The sequence below is a fragment of the Solenopsis invicta genome, chromosome 2 (assembly GCF_016802725.1).
Source record: "Solenopsis invicta isolate M01_SB chromosome 2, UNIL_Sinv_3.0, whole genome shotgun sequence".
In the NCBI taxonomy this organism is placed as follows: Eukaryota; Metazoa; Arthropoda; class Insecta; order Hymenoptera; family Formicidae; genus Solenopsis; species Solenopsis invicta.
This window is the reverse complement of record NC_052665.1, coordinates 1,866,936-1,890,431: the sequence shown is the minus strand read 5'-3', so window position 1 is coordinate 1,890,431 and position 23,496 is coordinate 1,866,936. Positions and strand designations below refer to the sequence as shown.

General features: G+C 41.2%; 1 protein-coding gene across 1 annotated transcript in view; it reads right to left on the bottom strand.

The window, feature by feature from the left end:
- The window catches only part of LOC113003908 (neurobeachin), a 125,814-nt gene extending 102,966 nt beyond the window's left edge, over window positions 1-22,848 (bottom strand). The window contains exon 1 of the mRNA XM_039459677.1: window positions 22,455-22,848. Within this exon, the coding sequence (XP_039315611.1) occupies window positions 22,455-22,625 (171 nt within the window). The 5' untranslated portion in view covers window positions 22,626-22,848. The remainder of the gene's footprint in view (window positions 1-22,454) is intronic.
- Between the last annotated feature and the right edge of the window lie 648 nt (window positions 22,849-23,496).

The window sequence follows — 23,496 nt, the reverse complement described above, 5'->3', positions numbered from 1 at the left end:
GCTCTCAAAGGCCGTCAATAAGCCCTGCTTATCGCTTTTCATTCGCTCTAATTGCGTATTATGATTCAATTGCGGCCTGTGCGAGGCGGCGCGACGCGGCGTGACAGCGAACGATATATTTGTTCAAAGCGGCAAACGTAATAATGAGCACTCGTCGAATGGAATTGGAGCTCGTGTTGACGCCGTGTCTGCTATCAGCCAATTGTTCACGCGGAAGAGAAGCGAACGGATATCGAGCGACAATGGATTTCGTCGTCGAAATTCGCCAAGGACCGGTTGGCGACGATGTGGCTCGATTAAACACACACACACACACACACACATTTGATTCCGCGTCCTTCGTCCTTTAGAACGACTACCCATCGCGCAACGCACGCGTCACCATCTACCCACTCGTTCCCAATTATACGAAACGTGCCGCGCGAGTCCCCGGTTGTGTGGAGCAACGCTGATGCCAGTAGAGTTCTCTCTTAGGCGACGGAAGCCTTTAACCGTAGGCAAATATCGAGGAACAGATTGCTCCCTCGATTCTCCCTCGACTGGAAAACGCAAGTGCGACGCGCGAGGTGGTACGTCGCCAGACCGGCTGCTACTTTACGGTCCCGAGGGCGCATCCGTGAATTTATCGGGCTCTCAGGTAGGGTACACGCGCCGTAAAACGAACGACATTTTAATACGAGACAAGCGGCCGCGTCGCGGGTCGACGACAGCCGCCGGGAGAAACGGGAGAGACGACCCGAGATTTTATGGGCGAAAACGAGAGAAGATGGAAATTGATAATCTCGAGGAAACGCGCTTGGGAAGAGCAATCCGTCATACTGGCATCTGGCATTTCATTGTCCCCCCGCTCCCCCGTATCGCGATGACGTTGATATCTCCCATTGTACAATACACGTCGCCAATACAACCAACATCCTGTGTAAAATTGTATTACCGTCGACGTCGTTTGTTCCGTCGATAGCTTGTCACGGGATTGAAAATTTTCATGTAAATTGCTCGCGTCGCGATGGTAGCAATAACAATAGAGCTGGACGAATTTTCAGTGAAATCCGTCGCGGTGCAGCGCAGCGCGCGGCCATAGGAGAGTTAACTCAAAGGAAGATAGATCGTTGGGCGGTTTCAAAAGGCACATCGATGAAAGATATTTTCCTGGGAGACCGGCGGCGAAGCGCAGAGCGACGATGGCGGGGCGCTTAAACATTTCAATACGTGCTCGTAGATCGATAGTTCGATCGCTCTTTATCGAGCTGGCGCGGCGCGGCGCGCTGCAAAGCTAAACCGATAAGGTGCGAGGGAAAGTCGGTTATGGCCAACTTTTTATGGCCACGGCACTCGGTTATTCCAACGTTCGGCTACGGCATTCGCCGCGCCATTCCACGTAAACATTGAATGCGATTATTAAGGGCGATCAGTTCTCGGGAGGATGTCGCGCTGAGGGAAGAATCGGAGGTTAAATCGCGTGCCGGTCAGTATACGGTGGACCATCGTCGTTAAATGACCACCACCTTTCAGCTCTATAGGAATATGCAAATGTGGCCCGCATTCCCGGCGGGAATATCGAGCAGGTATAATGTCACGGCGGGAGCCGCCTCCTGTACACCTGCACGTCGGATATATCGACAGTTATCTCATCAGGATCGGGTATTCCGCTAGTAGAAGCTACTGCTCCCCCGTTCGTTCGTTTCGTAGCAACAACGCGCGTATCAACGTCCGCGTAAAATGAGAAAGGAAATTCAATATAACAACAATAGATCTCAATGGCACAAAGCGTCGCGGTGTGTGTACACGCACCTCTCTATCCTTCGTCTCCTCTTTTTCCCTATCGTCGTTCCTCTCTTTGAGTGCTCGTCACGCGAAGAATTTCGCGAGGGTCATATTTTTACATTCGCGATCTCTCTCTCTCTCTCTCTCTCTCTCTCTCTCTCTCTTTCTCTCGTGGATACTGAGCTTTGTTCCGTTCAGGGTGCGGCGAGCGAAATTTCCATAGCCAAGTGACCCTGAGTCGTATCACGAAGGTACGTCGTTCGATATAGATATAGCAAAATGGTGGTTCGTACATCTAAGTAATTAGCGCTATCCGCGATTAAATATAATTTTCTTCTTCGTTCATATTCGAGTACAATACATACGTAGAATTGCAATGTGAAAAAAGAATAAGGGATGGTCAAATATATCCGCTTATAAATATAATTATGAGAAGGTATGACGAATATGAAACTGGATATTACTATAAGGTAATACATAGAGTAGGACCTCTTCCTCGTTGAAAAATTCCTTGAAAACCTCTCCGTCACGCGTCACGAGCGCATCGTTGGAAATTTCTCACGCAAACTTTTATCGACGTTACATCAAGCTTCTTAAGATATTACCCCTGCGCTAGCCGTGTTCAATCCACCGCTGCGTCTTTGAGAAAACTCCGGGACCGCGTCCGCTAAATATTTAGCGTCGAATAGGGCAGGATCAGAAAAATGGAGTTCATTAAAAAGTCTCTCCGAGAGCTATGCCAAAGCTTCGGTCGTCACGAATGCCCCTCGTGGGACTCCTTACATTAACAAATCCTTGTACGCCGCGCTTCCACGTAGCGCAGAAAATGTTAGGATTATACATCGAACGATGGAGATTGTTACAATCGCAAATAGTAAAATGTAATGTCGGAAATTCTCTCGGGTACACCCAACGCCTCCGGAGCTCGTGCTCTCTCGCAGACAAGTAAGAAATCACGAGATATCCAGAATAAATTCACCAGCGAGTATTGTTTCGCCTGCGGCGTGTCGCGCGAATTTCTGCGCGCGCTTTACGGAAGCTTAAAACTACTTTTTAAGGCCCTCTTGAACTCTCGAGACTAGCTTTCGCGGAAGTGCGATATAAGTGCACTCGAACAAGCGCTTTCCACAAGTACATCGTCAAAAGAAAATATTTCTAATATTTAGCGACAGAAATGTTCTACTTTGCGCCTTTGAGAATATACCAGCCGCGATGCGGGATAACATCGTTAAGCCGAAGGAGAGTCATAAAATATTACAACTTTCGCGAAGCGAAGTAATCTGTAGGATCAGACTCCTTAATGTTTCCAAAGCCGAAACTCGATAAATCTCATTTTATATACATTTATATAATTTTCACTATATTTCTATGTAGTGAAAATATTTTATATATGTACATGTTTATATATATACATATAAATTCACTGTATATTTTATATAAAGTTAATGTATAATAAATTTTATATATATATACATAAAATATATTATATATGTAGTAGCTGTGAGCCGTTAGAAAAGAAAGTCGACAAAGGATTAGTGTGATCGCGTATATGTCTTCACCGTGGGAGAGTGCAGTCTTCCTAGCTCGTAACACCGTTCTTCTGTACTTAACTTTTAATCAGATTAGGGAACCTCTATCGATAACTTACTCTCGTGCGAATTGCAAGAAACATGAGCGGCAAGACAGAGCGAAGGAAAGAGAGGTGCTTTATTATTACACGTCCCCCGACTGATATCATGATTTAAACGTAAATAGCAGGAATATCAAGAGAATGATACAGATACAGCTAAAAACAACACTTATAGTAATTATTAAAATACAAAGAAAGCGAACGAGATTGGAAATATAACATTCCTAAAATTGGTCTTGCGCCACTTTCAAAGTTCATATATCGATCTACCAAAATTATCTAGCTATCGGTTCGGATTTATTCACAAGTACGAGCGCCAGGATTTTTCATTGGCGATAACAACATTGTGGAGAATCGAAGGCATGGCGCGAAGGACCCTACAGGCGGATGGATTTTATAACAGCTTTCCGCATTGGCGGTCGAAATAACGTTGTACAGATCGTGACATGCACAGGCCTTGCTCCTCTCTTTTTCTACCTCTCTATCTCCGTCCCTATCTTTCCCACTTCATCGAATTTATACCGGTAACGCATTTTCCACCGCCCCACTTCGTTCGCTTCCGGAAAACGAAGAAATGAAGTTGAATCCGAGAGAAAATAGTGAAAAGGGTGCGGTTTGCGTCGTGAAACTACAGGAGCCGAGAGTGCGCTCGCGCGCACGTCACATTGAATTTTCAAATAAAATAAAATTGAAATTGTTAAATGCAGTCTAAAATGCTGAAACACAAGTTGAATTCGCGTAGCGTTGCATTATAAAGACGCTGATAGAAAAAAAAGGAAAATAAATAAAACCAGCAAAAAAATACAAGTAAAAATATAGTTTGTGTATTTATAGAAAATTTTCAATGTATAGTTAATAATATGCTGTAAATATATTACAATTTTTTGTCGTATAAACGCCAGAGATTGTTACACTCTAACAATTTTTATAAAGCAAAAGGGTTGCTTTGCGCCAAAGAAATGTCCCCTCTGATTGACCGGTTTCACTCGAAATCAATAGGGCTCGGCCGCTCCCTGGTATGCTTTATATTGAACCGCTTAGTATATAGAGCACGTAACCAATACACGTACATAAATAATCATAGAGGGACGAAATCTGCATACAGAGCTTCGCGCAATCAGACTTTTTTCGTAATGTAAGTATGACTTCTAAATGTCCAAATTTTATGTATGTACATTTGTATAATAGAAACATTCGCACGGAATTTCCATCGTTCCGTAAAAATATATGAACCAAAATTAGTAGAGGGCATGCCGCTAATACGAATCGATGTTAAAAGCGCTCGTGTTCAGAATTTAGTCAGCAATTTATGGTCATAACGATCTTTTTCAGCAATTTTATTCGGCGCTCCGAACAATTGACCACGGCGGCCGTGATCGTCTGCTTCTAACATAAAGCATGCTCCACTTTTTGATTCCTTTTTTTTACATGGCCATCAATTCTCTATTATTTGCGTGGACAACTCTACCACACCTTTCGATACTGCTATTACGATGTCGCTATAATTGGCGGGGATTATCTTTCGATCCTCTACGCGTCCATGGTTGTCAGGCAATCATTTATAAAGACAAAGTTATGACCTCGATTATGAAACTGATAAAAAAAAAGAATCAATTTTTTTTATAAACGTAAAGCTTCGTCTCTATATGCGGAGCTGTGTAAAAAAATTCAACTGTTGCTTATTTAAGACAAAGAGCATTTGTTTAGCAACCTACATTCATTTCACCGCAATTCATTCGTAATTAGGGCTCCACAATCCTATTTTGGAACAGACTGAAATAAGGTATTCGATTCCTGATAAATACAATTGGTTTAAAGACCGTTTTTTTTTCTTCTCTGGAGAATGTGAACAGATTCAGAATAGATCACGAAATTCTTTTCAACGAATACGTATCAATTTTTTATAAAACATCATTTCGTGTCGCGAGTCACGGAATACATTGATTGAAAGTGGCCTAATTGACATGCGTTGAAATATGGAATGTAAAGAATTTAAACTTCCACGAGTATTTAAGCTTGCTTCTTTCTTGTAACATGTTAATTGTTATTCCTCAAATATGTTGTATAAAAAAAATCGCTGCGATAATCGGTATAAGGAACGTTTAAGCGCGACGGCCTCGGTATTTGCATAAAGCGCAAAAGATAAAATCGTGCACGTGCGCATAGACAAATGAAATTCTCGACACAGTTGAAGTTCGCATTATGCACAGAGCACTTTTTGTCGCGGACTGCACCTGGCGCCTGCATGAACACACGCGTGCGGCCGCTACTAAACGGCGCGAAAAAGCGAACGCGTCAGTCCCAATGACGACCGCCATTGCCATTATAATTTTAATATCCTTACGTGCATAAAAATTGCAGATGCACCGACCATAGCGTTTCTTCAAAGACGAGCCTTAAGCGGGTAAAGCAGTCGAAAATGTGAAGTTCAAATATTGCATAATGTCGTTAATAAAATCATTTCAATCTAAATTAATCTAAATCAAACCTCATGAAACTGAATTTCCTAACGCACTTTAATTTTTAACATTATACGGCCCGTCGAGAGTCCCCGAAAATTACTTTTGAAAAGAATCGAACGCAAATAAAGAAGATATTCGTTAGATAATGAGACTGGATCGATCTCCTTTCTTTCTCGTTCATCTTTCGTCGACTTTAGTAAATGGATTTTACAACACATTTATATCGACTCCCAGCTTTCTGCGGCGATACATGATAAATACGCGGCCGCGATAGACAATTTATGGTTCCGTGTATGTGTCCCAAATTCCGGCCAAGTCGAGCCGTTCGAATCGATCCCGATGAAATTTAGAGATGAAGTCGTGCATTTCGTAAAATTTTCAGCTCGGTTGCTTCTGGGTGGAAAAACTTATTTATTTAGAGTACGTGAGTCCCGCTTTCTCTCAGGGAAACTGCATCTCTCGCTTTTCCCGGTCAACGACCGCGACCATGCAGGATAAACGTGGTGACGATCGCGCATGATTTTTCATCCTGTTCGCTAATGGTCACGTCTAAAAGAAGGATATATGCCGCGTGTAACGTGAGACACTGAAAGCCGCATTGGTGTCCCGCGCTGTCTGCAGTTATCGCGAGTCTATACAGAGAGTGTGTTTCGAACTTTTTCTCGTTGCGGTGCAACTTTGCCTTGTACCGATAGACAACTGTCGCGCGCATGGACGGGTGCACCCGACGTCACTTGAAAGCTTACACACTATACGTTCTCTAGACGAAACGTCGCGCGATCGTGTCTGAGCGCCGAGATTTTCTGCGTCGACGAATGCATCTTCGCTGGAGATGACGCGACGTCGCGCGCACAGTTGCGGAACGAAATGTTCAAACGTTGCTCCTGTTTTTCAACATCGTCACAAGCAGCCACGATCCTCGATGTCGCGACAACCGGTCATAGCGCAGCGTGAAATTGGAATTTCCATGCCTCAAAGGACCGTCCAGGTTCCTTTACAACTCGGGCACGAGCCGAAACGCGCGTCTTGTCATTCGGCTGACATCGACAGTCAGTTCCGTTCCGTGTGCCTTCACGATCGATCGGTCGCTCTAGGGGTTTAATGTGTACACACACGGAGCATGTACGTTTCCTGCGCTATTCGTGTCTGACTAGACCCGCATCCGCAGCCGCATTCCACATGCAAGATTCGCTTTTCAGTCATATCACATCGTTCCTATAAGCGCATTCTGGTTAATGCCTGATTATTCGTGCACGGGATATTTAATTAGCGTACCCCATTAGCTGGTCAAATTTCGAGGAAGCATTGTAGAATATTTAATTAAGCGTAAGCAGTATCATGTGCAAACAAGCGCCGAATTAAATACGAAAGACCATGTAAAATGTAAACCGTGTCAATTATTGAAGAATATTCAAAAGAGATATTTGAGAAAACCTTTTATGAAATTGATTTATGAAATAATTATATTTTCTCAATTTTTCATCTTTTATTGTCCTTCTGTGATAAGGATTTTTAATATCCTTTTTAATTCATGTATGTTTATTTATTCATGTATATTTATTATTTACACATGTATAATTTCATAAAAAATTTTCTCCAGAAATCCGAAGGATATTCGAGAAAAGCAACCCTGAAAAATTTTTATGAAATTGTTTTATGAAATTACTAGCTGCCACGCGCTTTTCTGTATTCTCCTCTTTAGTGAAAAATATTTTCAATATTTTTCTTTAAAAATGTATACGCGTAATTATTTCATAAAATAGTTTCATAAAAAATTTTCTCCGTAAAAGCAAGACCGTACGATTTATTGTACACAAAATATCTAATCGTAATTTCTCTCAGGTACATAACCGACTGGTACAGAGTTAAGTGTCTAGGAAGTCTATAAATGGCGAAGAGAGCGCATCTGGGATAGGCAATAATTACTTCGAGAACAAGCACGCTTACTCACGCTTACTCGCGTGCTCGCGATCCCGTGCCGAGTTCGTGTAGATGCAAAAGGCTTATTTAGAAGGGATGCAACTTGAAAGGCTTCGTCTTCGTACTGGAATTTAGCGGAGGAGAGCTCTTTACCTTCCTAAGCGCCACCCGCTAATCGGCCTTTGGAATTAAATCCCGGCCACCTACGTCCGCCCCCGCACCCCTTCGAACTTTCAACCCACGAAATCACGCGCGAGAGAAACATCCCGACGTAGAGAGATACGTCTCTGACATGTGGCTGATCGCTTTTTTCGGCGAGTGTAACCTTGCACCTCGTGTATGTACAAGCGATCGACAGCAATGCCAATAATCTCGTGTCTGGCCACTCTCCACGTGCACGTGCCGCGACCAGAATATTTGCCCGGGCTGCTTTTTCCCTCCATGTCTCTTCCTCTCGCGAAATATTACCGGGCGACAGCCGGTGCATCGCATATACATCAGTCTGGTGCTATGCGCGCGACATCGAAATCTCCTTACATCGTAAATTTGAGCGCGGTGTATACCCCGGCGGAAATACCCCGCGTATCATCAAACCGTTTCCGCGTGACGTCGCCGCGTCGAGAGTTGAGCTTCCGCACTCGGAAAGCGATTACAGTCCCCCTCAATGGCTATCCGTCGGGACGCTGTACCTGACCGAGCGAATGTTGCGAGACATTTATCTAATATTTTTCTTCGATGAAAAAGGACGATTTAAAACGTCTGACTATACTTTATTGCGTTGTTGTAATATCGACATCTTCGAAACTAGGGCAACCGATAGCACCCTATGATTCATAGGTGGAAGAGCAAACATCCTACGTTTGACGAGATATACTTCTACTTTCGAGTTATGGGACAGTATTAGTTACATTATTTCATTTTATACTCTCTCTGATATATTATCGTTCTAAAATTTCGACGATTTCTCGTAGGATGGAATGCATCGCATTGTCACCTCCCGACGTCGACCGTTTCATCATCGGACACCAATTTTGTACCTGGTACACGGCGGGAAAGTTACGATCTGTCGCTCCGGAAATTGGAAAGGCGTAAAAATGGGACGCGCGCGGCGTTGAGGGGAGGATGGGACGCATCCTATAACTCCTCCCATCCCGTAATCAAAACCACGAAAGAAGTAAATTATCTGTCGTTTAAAGTATTGACGTACGGTGTCCGCCATAACTCACAAGGGGCGCTATTTCCGAACAGTAGTTCCTAGATAACTTGCGCAAAAGGCTATAAATTATCCAAACCAGGAATCTTCACTACTCATCGGGGGAGGGGGGGACGGGGTAACACCGCTCCTATAATCCATCAGTGCAGCATAGCGGCGCGAATACGTCAAATAAATATTTTCGTAGGGATGTCATTTTACATAAATTCCATAAAATGATTAATTGAATACGCCCGGATATGTCGAATTCTCATGGGATCTGAATAAATTATTATCCATGCATATAACACGATGGTTTAATATTCGAGGTACGATATGTCAGCGATATCAATGTGCGAAACGTCTGTTTTATCAATTATTATTTTATGCAAATATTAACACATTGATTAATCTTTCATAACGTAATGCGAGCACAAGCTGGATATTTCTAGGACCAATGGACATGGAAACTGGAATACGTTTCCAACCAACAGACATTGGATACCAGATTTTCAAAAAACTATCCACATTGTCCGCTACGTTTTCGCAATTATTTTTTATAATCCAGCAAGAGTTTGTAGCGCACCCTGCCGACAATAAATACCGCGCGAAAGAACTGAATGTTGTTTCCATTATTTGCAGCGATGCTCGCAATTCACTTCTCTAACCCCTTCTCCCCACAACTTCCGCGTCTTTCATACCGTCGTATTATTAATGCCCTCGATTTAACCAGACAAGAAATTACGCGTCGAGACACAAAGGGAGGGCTGAGGAGAACGCAGATGCCTATATCACAGATTCCATCGACATTCTTATACGGACCCTTTTACTTGTACGCAAATCGCGCGGAATGCAATAAGTTTTTATTTCATCGCTTTAGTAATAATCGAGTCCAAGTTAACGTGTATCGCACGCATGGAAAGGGGCACTGCAAACATCGCAGGATCAGAGATTTCCACGAATTTTAAGAATATTATCGGATTGTGCGGACAAATCTTAACGTTATGACGAAAGTGCACAATTAAATAAATGAGTTATCTGATAAATCTGATTCATTAAAGCAATAAGTATCAGAAAAAAAATCAATGTTAATTCTTTCTTATTCTTTACAACGCAAAAACACTTTTATATCATAATTGTTAACTTGATTTTGCATAAATGTAGGAATTGCGATTTTATTAAACGTCAAGTATCTTTGTACAATCTTTCGGAGTGCTTGTTTGATCTCATGGTCTTATGAGAGCGTTAGAAGCGTTCATGCTGAGCGTTTTACTTTATGCTCGGACACACGCGTGTCTTTTCACGGCATCTCCTCGGATATAGATAATGACCACTCGAGGCTCCGTGCCATCGACTTTGATCCCCATTTCTGCACCACGTGAGCCGTACACGAAAGCCCGACAGAATTGCACAAGAACACCTTGCAAAAAACTCGCACGATGCGACGGTCCGTCCTAGCTAGGTTCAGAAAACGCGACAGCGGAAAGATGAATTTCTCGTCTCTTCCGCTATCGGTTTTGCGAACGTGAAAGAAATGAATTTTTCTGGTTATTAGTCAATCCTCCTGTGACTAGTTCTATTAGCACCTCTCTGTAGGAGTACAGTGTATATTGTACAATGAGCGATCAAGATTAATTTTAATCGAATGGTATAAAAAGGGAGAATTTTTCAAAGACTGTGACTCGGCAAAGGACCCTTGAAATTTTCATGCAGACGTACGAACGAGGGAAAGTTCCCGCAGAGAGTTCGCCTGGAAGCGTGCCAAAACGCTTCTTCACCGTTGCAACGACATTGAACGCAACTTTTCTAATAAGAGCATTGGCCGCGTGATTCAATAGCGTAACACAGAACAGATCCGAGCTAACTTTGTCCCGCGAAATTTACTGTTATCAGCAATAAACGATAATTCGAAATTCCTGGACGAAGGGAAACGATAATCGGTTTCACAGACGGTTCCGTTAGTCATCCATTCGAAAATGTTTACTAAACTCGAGTCTGAAATGCTTCGAAAAATTGCTTCCCATCGGGTTTTCGCAACTAAACCGCAATATGTGACTGATGCACCGCTGCGGATATACCTGCATGAACTCTCCAGTCGTTGGCCTTAAACGGCGGAAAGTGCACGATAAATGCAGATGGACTCGCGCCAGAAGCTTTTGCCGCTGCACTCTGGCATCGCTCACAATTCTTCTGCCAAATCCCTTAAACTTCGATACACATATTTTTGGGCAAACCGCATTGGGCGGAGGGATTTACACAGATATAAGAAATAGTTCTTCCTACCCACGAAGTATGAAAGCAGCTGTTTCTCCTGAATGCGAACAAGTTTTCTGCGACGTATATTAAGTGATTTTTTTTTCCCGTCTCATAATTTTAATAAGATCCAAACTATCGACGCCAAGAGCAAGTAATTGAATCTCTGATCATTTTTTGGGTTATTGTAAACGTTTTACATAGATGGAAAAAATACACCATATAGTTATTTATTCGTTTTTCAAGCAATTTATTTGTATAAAATAAAAGATACATCCCACAATACAAAACAGAATAAACACGTGGATCACGAAAAGAGAGAATATTATTTATGTATTACCTATGTATCGTGTGTCGTGTTTGTGTATACGGTCTATGTGCCAAAAGTGTCGATAAAACGTTATCGCCAATTTTAAATCCGTTACGAAACAATGGTGCCGTTAGTGCATTTTGCGGCATACGTACAATTCTCAGACCCTCCCTGCAAAAATATGCGACGGCGTTGCAGCGCGTTTCGACCATTGAAACAACGGGATCGAGTTCTCGAGTAATGGCACGTTATTGAACATTGGCGCGCGAGTATCGTCATCAGTGAAGCTTACGCATCACCGGCTATCCTTTGATACGTGCGCTTCGTTAATTGTGAAAAACGAAGTTATTGGATATCTCGTTTCGCGTAATGCCAATAGCCCCCTCCCTCAGCTTTGAAAAGCAAAGGCTGCACGTTCGATAGTCCCTTCATCTCTCTTCGCTACTAACTATCGTCGTTCTTTTCGATTTCAACAATGAGAGAGGCGCGGAGGCATTTCCCACGTGCTCACTAATTTCCGTTCGCCGGGGAATTTTTCTACCCCCTTGGACCAGCAACACCAATATTAGGATATACCGATATAATCATGCGAATGTTGCCAGAAATTAAAGGACAGGAAGTTTCTCTCTCTCTCTCTTTCTCTTTCTACCTGCGGCTGTCCTTTCTCTCGCTTGTATTTCTTAAAAATACAATCTTGTAATGCGACATTAATGACATATTTTACAAATGATGGAATAGAAACAATGGGATTTAATCAATCGCCGTCATGCAACTTGGACCATTAATCGTACAAGAGCTGATACGACGATGACCAAAATCAATATCCCATAATTCTTGTATGATTAATAGTAGGAAAAAGCGCGTCTAATTGGCTATATGGTAACTGGTTAAGAATTCATGATACTCTTGTAAAAATCAGCCGTCAATTAATGGAAAAACGATCATTATTATTTCCTTTTTGAAGGATTACTTTTCAACTGATTGATTATTGGTTTTCACAAAAACATCAGGCATTATTAACACAATGTAATACAATACTCGTAGAGACAATCAAAGAGGCTCTACTCTTTCATGCAATTTGCATAAACTGTCATTTCATCGTAAATTAATGCAACGTGTTTTGCTGGATGTAAATAAATACATGCAGGCAGGCAAAGTGATGGATCCGGACGTCGACGAGAGGGTTGTGCCGACTATTGTATGTATTATACGAAATTGAAGATAGAAACTCGCGCGACACGCCGATCTCGCGATCGAGGTTATCGCGATTAAATTCGTCGTATCAATAACAATTTCGTTTATCACTCGGCGCGACTATCTGCGAACTCCCAGGGAGATATACGCCGATATAAGAACGGTCCGTTATCGATACTTCATCGCGTATATGAAATATGGCCGGTTATCGTTAAATCGTAATTAATGATTCGCGTTACGACGAACGCAACCGTTGAACCAGCAGCGGCGTTCTACAAATACACGTGCGGGATGAAAATTAATGGATGGAATAATCCCTTTCATTAATCACATTGTGTTGCAGTCCCTTCGCGAACAACGGCCCCGCGCGGCGCTTCTTTCCGGCGAAAAAACACGTTCAATAATTCTTTATCACTTCCCAGCCAAGATGGAAGGTCCGTCTCGTCCATGAATTAAATTTTTAGCCGTATATACGGTGGCGGCCGAAAAGTACACGCTCGCGTAACGATCCTTCCACAGGAAATATGCGTTGCGAAATACGCGCCACTTTGCAGAGCGGCGGCAAAGAAGAACAATAATTTTTAACTTTGAGTCATTATTCATACGCGCGGCTCATCCCTTTAACTTAGCTATTTTGCCACGCTATTGCATTGTCCGCCGCCGTTATGCGGAAAACCGACGGCGACAGCGTTAGCATTAACTTTACATACAGAGCCGTTGTACAGCAGAGCGCTGACATCCCCGCCAGTATTGTCTCGGCAAACAAGGCTATTGCCCAAACTATGCTTACGCGACGCTTATGATTTGATAATGGCTTAATGCTTGTATAGACATATGCGCGCGTGAGTACAGCCACGGTGCGTCCGCCATGCAACCTGTTACCGCAACCGCAATTAATTTATCAAGTTAAGACGCAGTTATGTCATCGTCATGTTCCCAACACCAGTCATGCCACTTTATGCACGCGCTGCGCCGCATTTCGCTCTTCTTGGCTATATCTAATTTGCCGGCGCTATATAGTGCTCCCGCATTTAAACGCTCTAATTTGTACGTTGGAACCGCGCTTATCAGTTGCTCGCATGAATGACGAATAGAAATTCATGGACGATAGTAATAAATGAGTCGTTTTTTTCTTCTCTCGATGCCATAATTGAATCAATAACGCATGTGTGCATAACTTTCTCGACCGTAGCGTACTGTGCGTTATACGAATTTCCTGCACTTTCATACCGGCAAACATATGCGCGCATTGCAAAATGGGAGAACGAGAAGGAAAATTTAATTTACAGACTCGTTAAGCGCCTCGCTCTTCATTGTTTGCTCGTACGCTGATACTGATAGCACGTAGCAAGTTCTCCAAACATTTCCAAAGAGCGCCAGGCGCTCGTTTTTAATATTTCGATAACCAAAGCTATCGCGAGAACGGATCCAAACGGAGATACAATCAACTACCGCGAGACACGCAAGGTCACGCCTACTCATATAGAAAGGAAGCAAACCGTGTATCCTGCCTTCAAATATGAAGGTGAATGCATCACCACGGTGTCACACAATATCTGCTCGAAATTTTCGTTCGCTCCTAGTGACAAGAAAGTGAAAACGGTGACAAGTTTATCTTATGCTCGCGAATCTTATGCTCGCGATAACTTCGCAAAGTTTCAAAGCAGTTGTGCGATCGACATACACGAAGGAATGATTTTGCTAAAATATCTCAAAATTTAACAGGATACAGATCTGAAAATAATTATATAGAACGCTCAAACTCATTGCTAAAATGTCAACATTTTTTACGGCGTAGCTCATCACGATTGAGCGATTATTTTGATGGTCCGATAAAATTATTTTCAAATTTGCATCCAACTAATTTTTTAGCTGTTTCAGCAAAACCGTTATTTCCGTATGAATCAGTATGCGTTACCTTTGACTCTCCGATAGAATGTTTCTCTTGTACCTTTTTTTATACCTTTTTTTGTACCTTTCGATTGAACACATGTATCTGTCACATCTAACGCTATTTTTTCTATCTTAAAATATTTAAAAAAAATCTGAAAAAATTTGTGAAACATTTGTTAACATTGTAAACATAGATGAAAAATTTCACAGTTATTTTAATAAACATTGTTTATTGGTTATTGAATATGATATTTTTAACGAACTTTGAAACAAGTAACGAATTTCATTCATCGCTAGTATTCATATTGGCAATAATTAAATAAAGAAACAATTATTTGTTAAAATTTTTAAAGAGACGTTTTCGAACAAAAACATTTTTCGTAAATAATTAGCAAAATTGTTATAGAAAAAAGTCACATGTGAGTCTGACACGTAGAAAATTTTATACGTTTGACATTCAGCTCAGACATTATACTAGTTTTTCGTAATGAAAAGCCTCGAGACCTTTTTACCACCTACTTTTTTATGGAGCCAGACAAGCAAGTTTGCTAGTTTTACAATTACGAGCAAATGTTTGTGTCAAACGGCGCACACCCATGTGTTCGAAGGGTTAAGTGCCAAAAACACATATTTCTCAAAGAAACATGCATTACTTCGTGACATATAATCGATGACTCTGACGTCTATAAATGACATTTCTCTCTGCGAGATTTTAGTCTGTGAATATCAACGTCTGTAGATCGTGCTCATTGATCGTCCCGCGCCACGGGAGAGACATCAAATTCCGTCGAAATCGATTAATAATCACTCTCTGCCAGTTTAACTAAAGATTCATCCCGTTAATGTTCCATATGTAAAGTATTTCGCGTTGCCGCAAAATCGCGATTAACGTGAGTGCCGGTCAAATTGCTCGAATCGCATCAGTGTATATAGAGCTTAATGATACAGTGGTCAGACAGCCATTACAAAACGGTATTATGCGTGGCGTGCATTTGTCGGTTGTATTTGGATTGACGTTATTCGGTGCGTCAATTAATCCTTTTCTATTGCGTTTGTTGCAAGATGGAAAATATCCAGTTAACGACATCGCGCATATCCATCTAGTATTCACGATGAAAGTTTCGATAAAACTGTCACTCTGCTGTTAAAGTATATACGTACATGTATCTCGAATAAATACTATCATATTTAATAAATAAAGACGCAATGTAATAATAATAATGGTTTAATAAATATTAATATGTTAATTCCCAACAAAATATTTGGAAGTTTGAAGTTGAAACTAGGTTATTAATACATAACAACAATAATAACGATTTATATTATAACAATGCAATAATAGTATATATATGATTTATGTATATATTATTATTATTGCGTTATTTATTAAACATGATGCAATCACCTATTTAAACGTGTATACATATATGTATATTAAATGTATGTGTGTTCCATATAAGTTTTTAAAATAGGGATCCTACAAGCAAATGTAATTACGCTGTACAAACGCGTAAAGGGAGTGTATGTTGAAATAGATGTGGAAATTGCGTTATCAAAGCACATTTACATGTTGTATCACCAAAAGATAAGATTATATCAGCCTGTACTAATTCTACCATTAAATTTTTTGTTAAGCTCTAAAATTGTGTGAATTCTGTCGACTGTTTATGAAATTATTTGTTTTTTTTTTTGTTCGTCCGGCAGCTCTTTTCATTTCCAAAAGAGAAGATTTTGAAAATTTAGCGCTATTTATATTTCGATCATTCACGTCCATCGGACGTAATTCACCATCGACCGGTGCACGCGAACGTAAACGCGTGCACGTCGATTACGTCGCACGCATGAACGGAATCCGTGATCGATAAACGTATAGATCGTGCCCGCGCGTCCATCGATGTACGAATAGAAACAGGCGATGGCATGACGATAGTGAATCCTCGCCCTTGCAATATGTCGGAATCTACATTTCCATTTATATGGAAATTGCAAAATCACGCTTTTGTCCGATCAATTAGCGACGGATCAATTGGCGGTACGTGAAATCGCGGATATCGCTTATTCGGCCGAAGGGAGACCTGCTTCGCCGCGACAACCTCTGCGCAATCCATTATCGCAGAAGATTACGGCAGGGAATGCGAATATAAAACGATTAATATCGGCGCCGATCGCGGATATATGATACATCGCTTCGATGTTAAGTGATTCAAGAAACAGGTGATAAACAAACTTGCCGACCTACATGGTTTGCTATCGTCGCTGCACACTCGCACAATTAACTGAAAGAATCGACAGAGATGGTATGACACGAATATAATTATGACACGAAAATTGTGTCACGATGCTCAGCGATGGTGAAAATATCATAAACGAGAATAACTGTCCGCCACAAATCTCTCCGTCTCCTCTTTCTCTTTTTCCATCTTCTCTTTTTTTCTCTGTTTAACAACGAAATCTTAAAATAGCATCAAAGTTAAGACATATTACAGTGAACACGTATCATTTGTGAAAAATCGTCCTTTTGCTTTTCATTTCATTTAGCACCGTGAGAGAGAGAGGTAAAAAAAATATTATTTTACAATTGGTTACAATTGGTCTTAAAGTATCATAGAGTTGACTGAAATATTACGGGAAGCTTTATCTTTCTATCTTAATAAGCTTATAAAATAACGGACGAGTAATAAAAATACTGCTAATTGTTCTAGTTACGTCCCAAAGTGCTCTCATGCTAATTTTATTTTCATTTTATAAAATAAAATTAACAGATAATTATATAAAATAAAATCTTCATTGTTTGCAGTCATAAAAGAATTCATTATGCGTACATGATGTTCTTTATGAAAACAGATATCAATATGTACATTTTGCAAAAATTAAATCGCGAGAAATAAATAGAGCCTGCCGAGGCAAATCATCCCGCCGAGGTTATGAAAACAGCCTTGCACGTAGACGATATGCACAACCAAATCGATTAATACCGAGTGCGCGATAGTCAAAGCGACGCGGCAAAACTATGTCATAATCATAAATAAAATATTTTGTGGAAAGTGACTACAGTGCTCATAGACGAATACGAGCTCGAATTACCATGACGTGGAACACGATCGGGCTGATACGAATAATACCGTATGTGATGAATTGCAGTTTCACGAATTCATCTAATTACCCGCTGACATCCATCATTTCGATCAAACCAAATATGTGTCTACGCCTGTGTAAACGCATCGCATCGATTTCCATTGTTGTAGATACTATCGTCAATCATTGACAAAGCGGCTCATTAAGGATTTCTCTTCTCGGAAGAAATAAAGAACATATAGAGACACATTTAGAAATTAATTATTTGCGAGATGCGTAATCTTCATTAAAATTTTTTCAATATGACCTTTCCTGAGTTAACGCATTAATACACGATTTAATTATTATCATTGCCTTGATCATCTTGTCCTTGATCATCTTGTCCATTTCACATGTAAACGCGTACGTGTATCTTACGAGTATAACAAAAAATATTTAAATATTGTTTGCTCAATTGTTTGATAAAATGTTTATCTAAATTACGTCAGTATCTAAATACTACCTGTTTAATCTCACGATAACATTCTCACGTATATACAATAACACGTTTTACGAAGGACATTGATACGTTTTTTACATATTACCCGCGAGTTACGTAAATATTAACTGCGAGTTACGTAAATAGTGGAAAAAATGAAAACATGACAATACTCAAGTTTCAAATCATTACGAGTTCCTTTAAAAACTATAGATCTAATAAGTAAAAATTTAAATAATTTAATATAATTAAAACATTGAACTCTGGATAGTGACATTTAATCTCCACAATATTAATACACCTCACTCTAGATATATCGAATTCATAACGTAACAAGTTATTCCTTCGATAATACATGCACGTTACAAAACATTATTCGAATGCTTCAATTGTCAAAATTACTGTAACGCGAAACTCTCCCTCAACCACATCGACGTTGCGGAATTTTGCAAAACAATTATGCCATGTTAACGGGAAAGCAATTATAAAGGAGCTGCATTTCACTTTTACACAAAATAAAATAATTTTCTATCAAATAAACATTTCATGGTTTTTTTTTCAATAGTACGTTCTGCATATAATAAGCTGATATATTCGCAACCTATTACTTTTTGTACTCGACCGTGTGAGCAGCTCGGCGCCGCCGCGTCGTAGGATTAAAGCCGCAGCTTATGCAATGCCGGTATTATATCGTACGGCTACGAACGGCGCTAATTCAGGGTCGAATAAATTCGAAACTTCGTGTTCGATATCAGACGGTTTAAGACGGTTTTTATTCTGATAATCGATATGATAATGTAATCGGCATTAACTGGTAACGAAGGTGCTGTTGCAGGTAGTTACCCTCTCAGAAAGGATTTCCAATGACAAGACTAAAACTATTTTTGACGTACGTAATCTTAGTGCAATCTTATGCAGTACAAAAATAAAGCAATATTAAGACGAGATATGTAATTCCTACTCTCCTTCGTCGATTAAATTACTCTTGAGGCAAGAGTAATATGTATAAATTTCAGCTTATATATATTCTTACATTTAGAATTAAATTTTATTTAAGGTTGTAACGTACGATGATTAATCGGTACGCAGTTCAGGACACCGCCAATAGAAGACCGTGCAGACAACCGTTTTCTCGAAAGAAAAAGATTCGATGCCATGCATCATAATTAACGCATCCATAAAAAATTCAACAGTTTTTTCCTATGCGTAAAGAATTCTTTGTCACACTGCGAAACGGAGTATTTTTGATATCCTGCATGAAACAAGCTCCTTTACAGACTTTCGTAATATTTTATTAGAGTAAAAATAGTTTTTGCAAATTTCCTTCAGGTAAATCTATAAATGTTAAATGCATTATAGAACATTATGAGGTTATCAAAAATTTCCATGTCTAAATCAGTCTGAGAAAATGAAGCAGCACCGAGATTATTTTATTTGACATTCAAGAACTTTTCCATTTAAAAGAATAAAATTCTTCTCCTACCAATATGATTCTGATGATCCTTATATCAATGTTTTATGTTACATAAAAGAGTAACAGCATTGGATTTAGGAATCTTCTCTGTAAGTGCAACTTTGGCTTTATGCACAAAAATATCAAAAGAAAGAGCAACAGAGAACGTAAGAGAGGGAATTGCTGAATGTACTCGGGGAATAATACAGAATATTCAACCAATGTCGCAAATACAAATGTTTTGCGAAAATACAAACGGAGAACACTACGTGTACGTTTGAGAAGTGCCACGCGCATAATTCAGAAATATTGGCACCGGACGTAATATAAATTTACCGTCCTAATATTCCGAGCTCGCGCGTGTTAATATATCCTAGTACGTATCCTGTTGGTACTTGCAACTGCGACTTGAATGCTTACGAAATGAATACTTCGACTGGCATTCTGACAGCAACAATAATGTTTATGCACAGTGAGTAAATAGCGCAAGTAGCGCGGCAATTGCATTCTCCAACGTCCAGTACTCAAAGAGAATATTTGTTAACACTTAATGCACACCTTAAGACATTTGTGTCTTGCGCATTTCTTATCTTCAAAACATCCTGTCGGTTATAATTAGTTATAACATTCATATACAATTTTTTTTTAATACAATTATGTAAATATTTTCTAAAAATGTTAAAATAAGTGTTGAAAATCACTTAATAATTTCCATATACTTATAAAAATGATAAACAAGTTAACGATAAACATGAACGATCCATAGTGTGTATACTTAAAAAAAAAAAATACTTGGAAATTTATTTACGGAATAAAAATTTATCATCAAAATTAAATTTTTACATATTCACGTACAACGAAATAAAATATTATTTTTAAATAAATAAATTAGTACGAAAAATGAGATATATATTTCGTAAAAATCATATATATTTCGTCACCACAATCAAATTTTTTTATAACCAATAAATATTAAAGAAAACGTCACTAGTAACAACTGTTTATTAATATTTCGACTTCTTTATCTCAGCAGTAAGGATAAAAAAAAAGGTGTGCATTAAATGTAAAAGATTTAATTAAAAAAAGGAAAGTTACACCGCGATGTTCTAAGATTAAGCCTTCAAGCGCAACTCTTTTGGAACTCCGTTGAAAACTTTTTTGTGCCCGCTCTTGTACGCGGGGTGCGCTCCTTCAAAGAGAGGAAGGTGTTCCATTTCACGCGAACGATCTACGTCCTTCCACGCGCTCAAGTTAGTATATCGAACGGGGTTAAATATAAGTAGAAAAGTTATATACGAGAGAGCCTATAAGTTCGAAGAAACGCGTGCTCGAGCGACGAACGACCGACGTGATAGTGAGCTGACTTGAAACGTCGCCGTTTTCCGTCGACGACCAATCGACTAATCGCGGTGCCACGTGTGAGAGATATTTGCGGACGAGTGTTCCGTGAAACGTGTTCGCGTTCGTGCGTGTTCCGATCCATCCGCGCCAGAAGCCCATCATCGAGATGCAGTTCCGCATCGTCGCGACGAGAGCGATAATTCGAGCGAGAAAATCGTGCGCGCGATCCTGGAGACGTGTATTCCGTTGTCGAGGGACGACGATCGGCGCTGATAAGAGCACACTACGCGACGACGGCGGCCACTGTACGAAAATCCACGTAGGCACGATTGCCCGATAAAAATTCTGATCCCTCCCGCGGATAATCCCACGTTCCCCAGCCATTTTCTTCGGTGCACCACGACGCACGTCATCTCGTTCTTTCCGCGAAAGGATCGTGTGTGTGCGACGTCGCGGTTAACGCGTGGGCCGCCGGCCGTGCGCGACGTGTCATCACGAATCCGCGACTCATCCGCTCGTTTGCAAACGCCGACAATCATGCTTGCGTAACTACGACAGGCACGCCGCGCACGCACCTTCACACAATTTATCGTCCGTCCGTACGGCGCGGCGTGGCCGACGGATTCTGATGTCTGTTTGCCCATTACGGCGATCGATGTTATCGCGCAGTGATTATCGCATGGCACATTTCACGGCTAAATGCGCGACACGATCCGCGAGGTATAGCGATACCTCCGGCGGAATAATACATATAGGCCAGAGATTGTCTCGGGGTTTGGTTTCAGCTGCTTGCTGCTTCGTTAGCCCATTTCCAGTTTTCACTTCGTCACGTATTCTGATTCCAATGAATAATCATTTAATACGAGAGAAAACACAGCTATGGAAAGTATTATTTAAAGAAGAAGGTTCACAACTGAGACTACGCGTAGCTACAAACTCGGAGCAAAATAATTTCCTCAAAAAAAAAACAAGAAGAAGAGATGACGATCAGCTATTTAGCGTAAAGGTGAAGATATGTTAATGAGTCAGTCCAAGGCTCAGTCGCCGCTAACGGCGAGTCGGACGACATATCGAGTCAATTAGAAAAATCAGCCGGCGAGAGAGTGCGTATCGGAGCGTGTCGGTTTTCCGATTGAGAGGGAAAAGGAATCGCGCGAAAGAGATCTCTCGTCGATGGGCGATTCTCGCTGCAAGAGAGTCTGATCCGGGTAACCGCAGCGTGTAGTAGACAAGTCGGAAAGTTTGACAGTTCGGTTGTCATACATCGGAGATGTGGGAGGAGGAGGAGGAGGAGGAGGAAAGCGAGGATCGCGCAGCCCGGGGCGCGACGAGGTCGCCGACGGCGACGGCGACGGCGACGGCGACGGCGCGGGAGCGCGCTCCCCAGCTCCGTTCCTCTCGGCTCTGCTCCGCAGACGAGGTCGCCCGACGACGGCGGGCGACGCGACCCGCGATCCGCGACGGCGCGCTCGCCCGGTCGCACACTCACCAGGTGTAGCACGGTGTTGACGACCTCCCGATTGGACACCTGTCCCACCTCGATCAGGCCGATCAGCACGGCGAACTTGAGGCTGTCGTTCATCGCCATCGCCACCACCTCCTCGGGCCGCTTGATGTCACTGAACGGCGGGCTCTTGAGGTCCGCCATCGCGACGGACATTTACGCGACCGCGAACCGCGTCGCGCGTCCACACTCACAAGGTTACCGAGGGACTACGATCGCTTCGCACGAGGTTACGGGTCCTATCAACGGGAGCGTTTCGCCGTCACATGATAATACAACACAAATTGATCTGCCATGTTAGAAAGTGGGCACTGTTGTGAGCACTGCCAGCCGCGCCGGCCCGAATGTTCCTAGGCGGGCACCGACGCGCGCGAGCCACGCCGACGCTGCTGAACGTCCGGCGGCGTCGCGACGGCGCCCCGACGCGTCACCCGTGAACTGACCGCGGCGCATGTGTCGGCGCGCCGCGGAATTTACGAGCGCCCGTCGATGCTCGATGTTCTTTTCGCGGTAACTATCTCTTATTATTTTGCAAGATTTTAATATATTGTGAAATATTTTTTTGCAAGCTTGTAACAATATATTCTTATGTTTAGTTATATGTAATATTGCTGAGATTTTGAGTGAATTTTTAATTCATCAATTAATCAGTCGTATTGTGCCACCAATGCAACTTAGCTCTAGCTGTAAAAGTATTATATTTGCACAAAATATGATTGGTTAATAAAACAATTAAAAAAACTCGCCTATTGCTGGAATATTTACAAAACCATATTTTTGAACCATTATGCAATATTGCAAGAAAGTCGTAAATTAGAATTGTAATGTATAAAATACATAGGGTATAGCTTGAGTACAGCATAAAACTGCTGGACCAATAAGTACCAACCATAAAGTCGTCATATTGATTTACTTGTGTAAGATGTGCATTGGCCCAACTGTTTATCCTGTACTATGCATTTTGTGTAGTACAATCTTTTACTGCTGCAAACAAGAAAAATTCAATTATTTGTTTTATATTTGATTA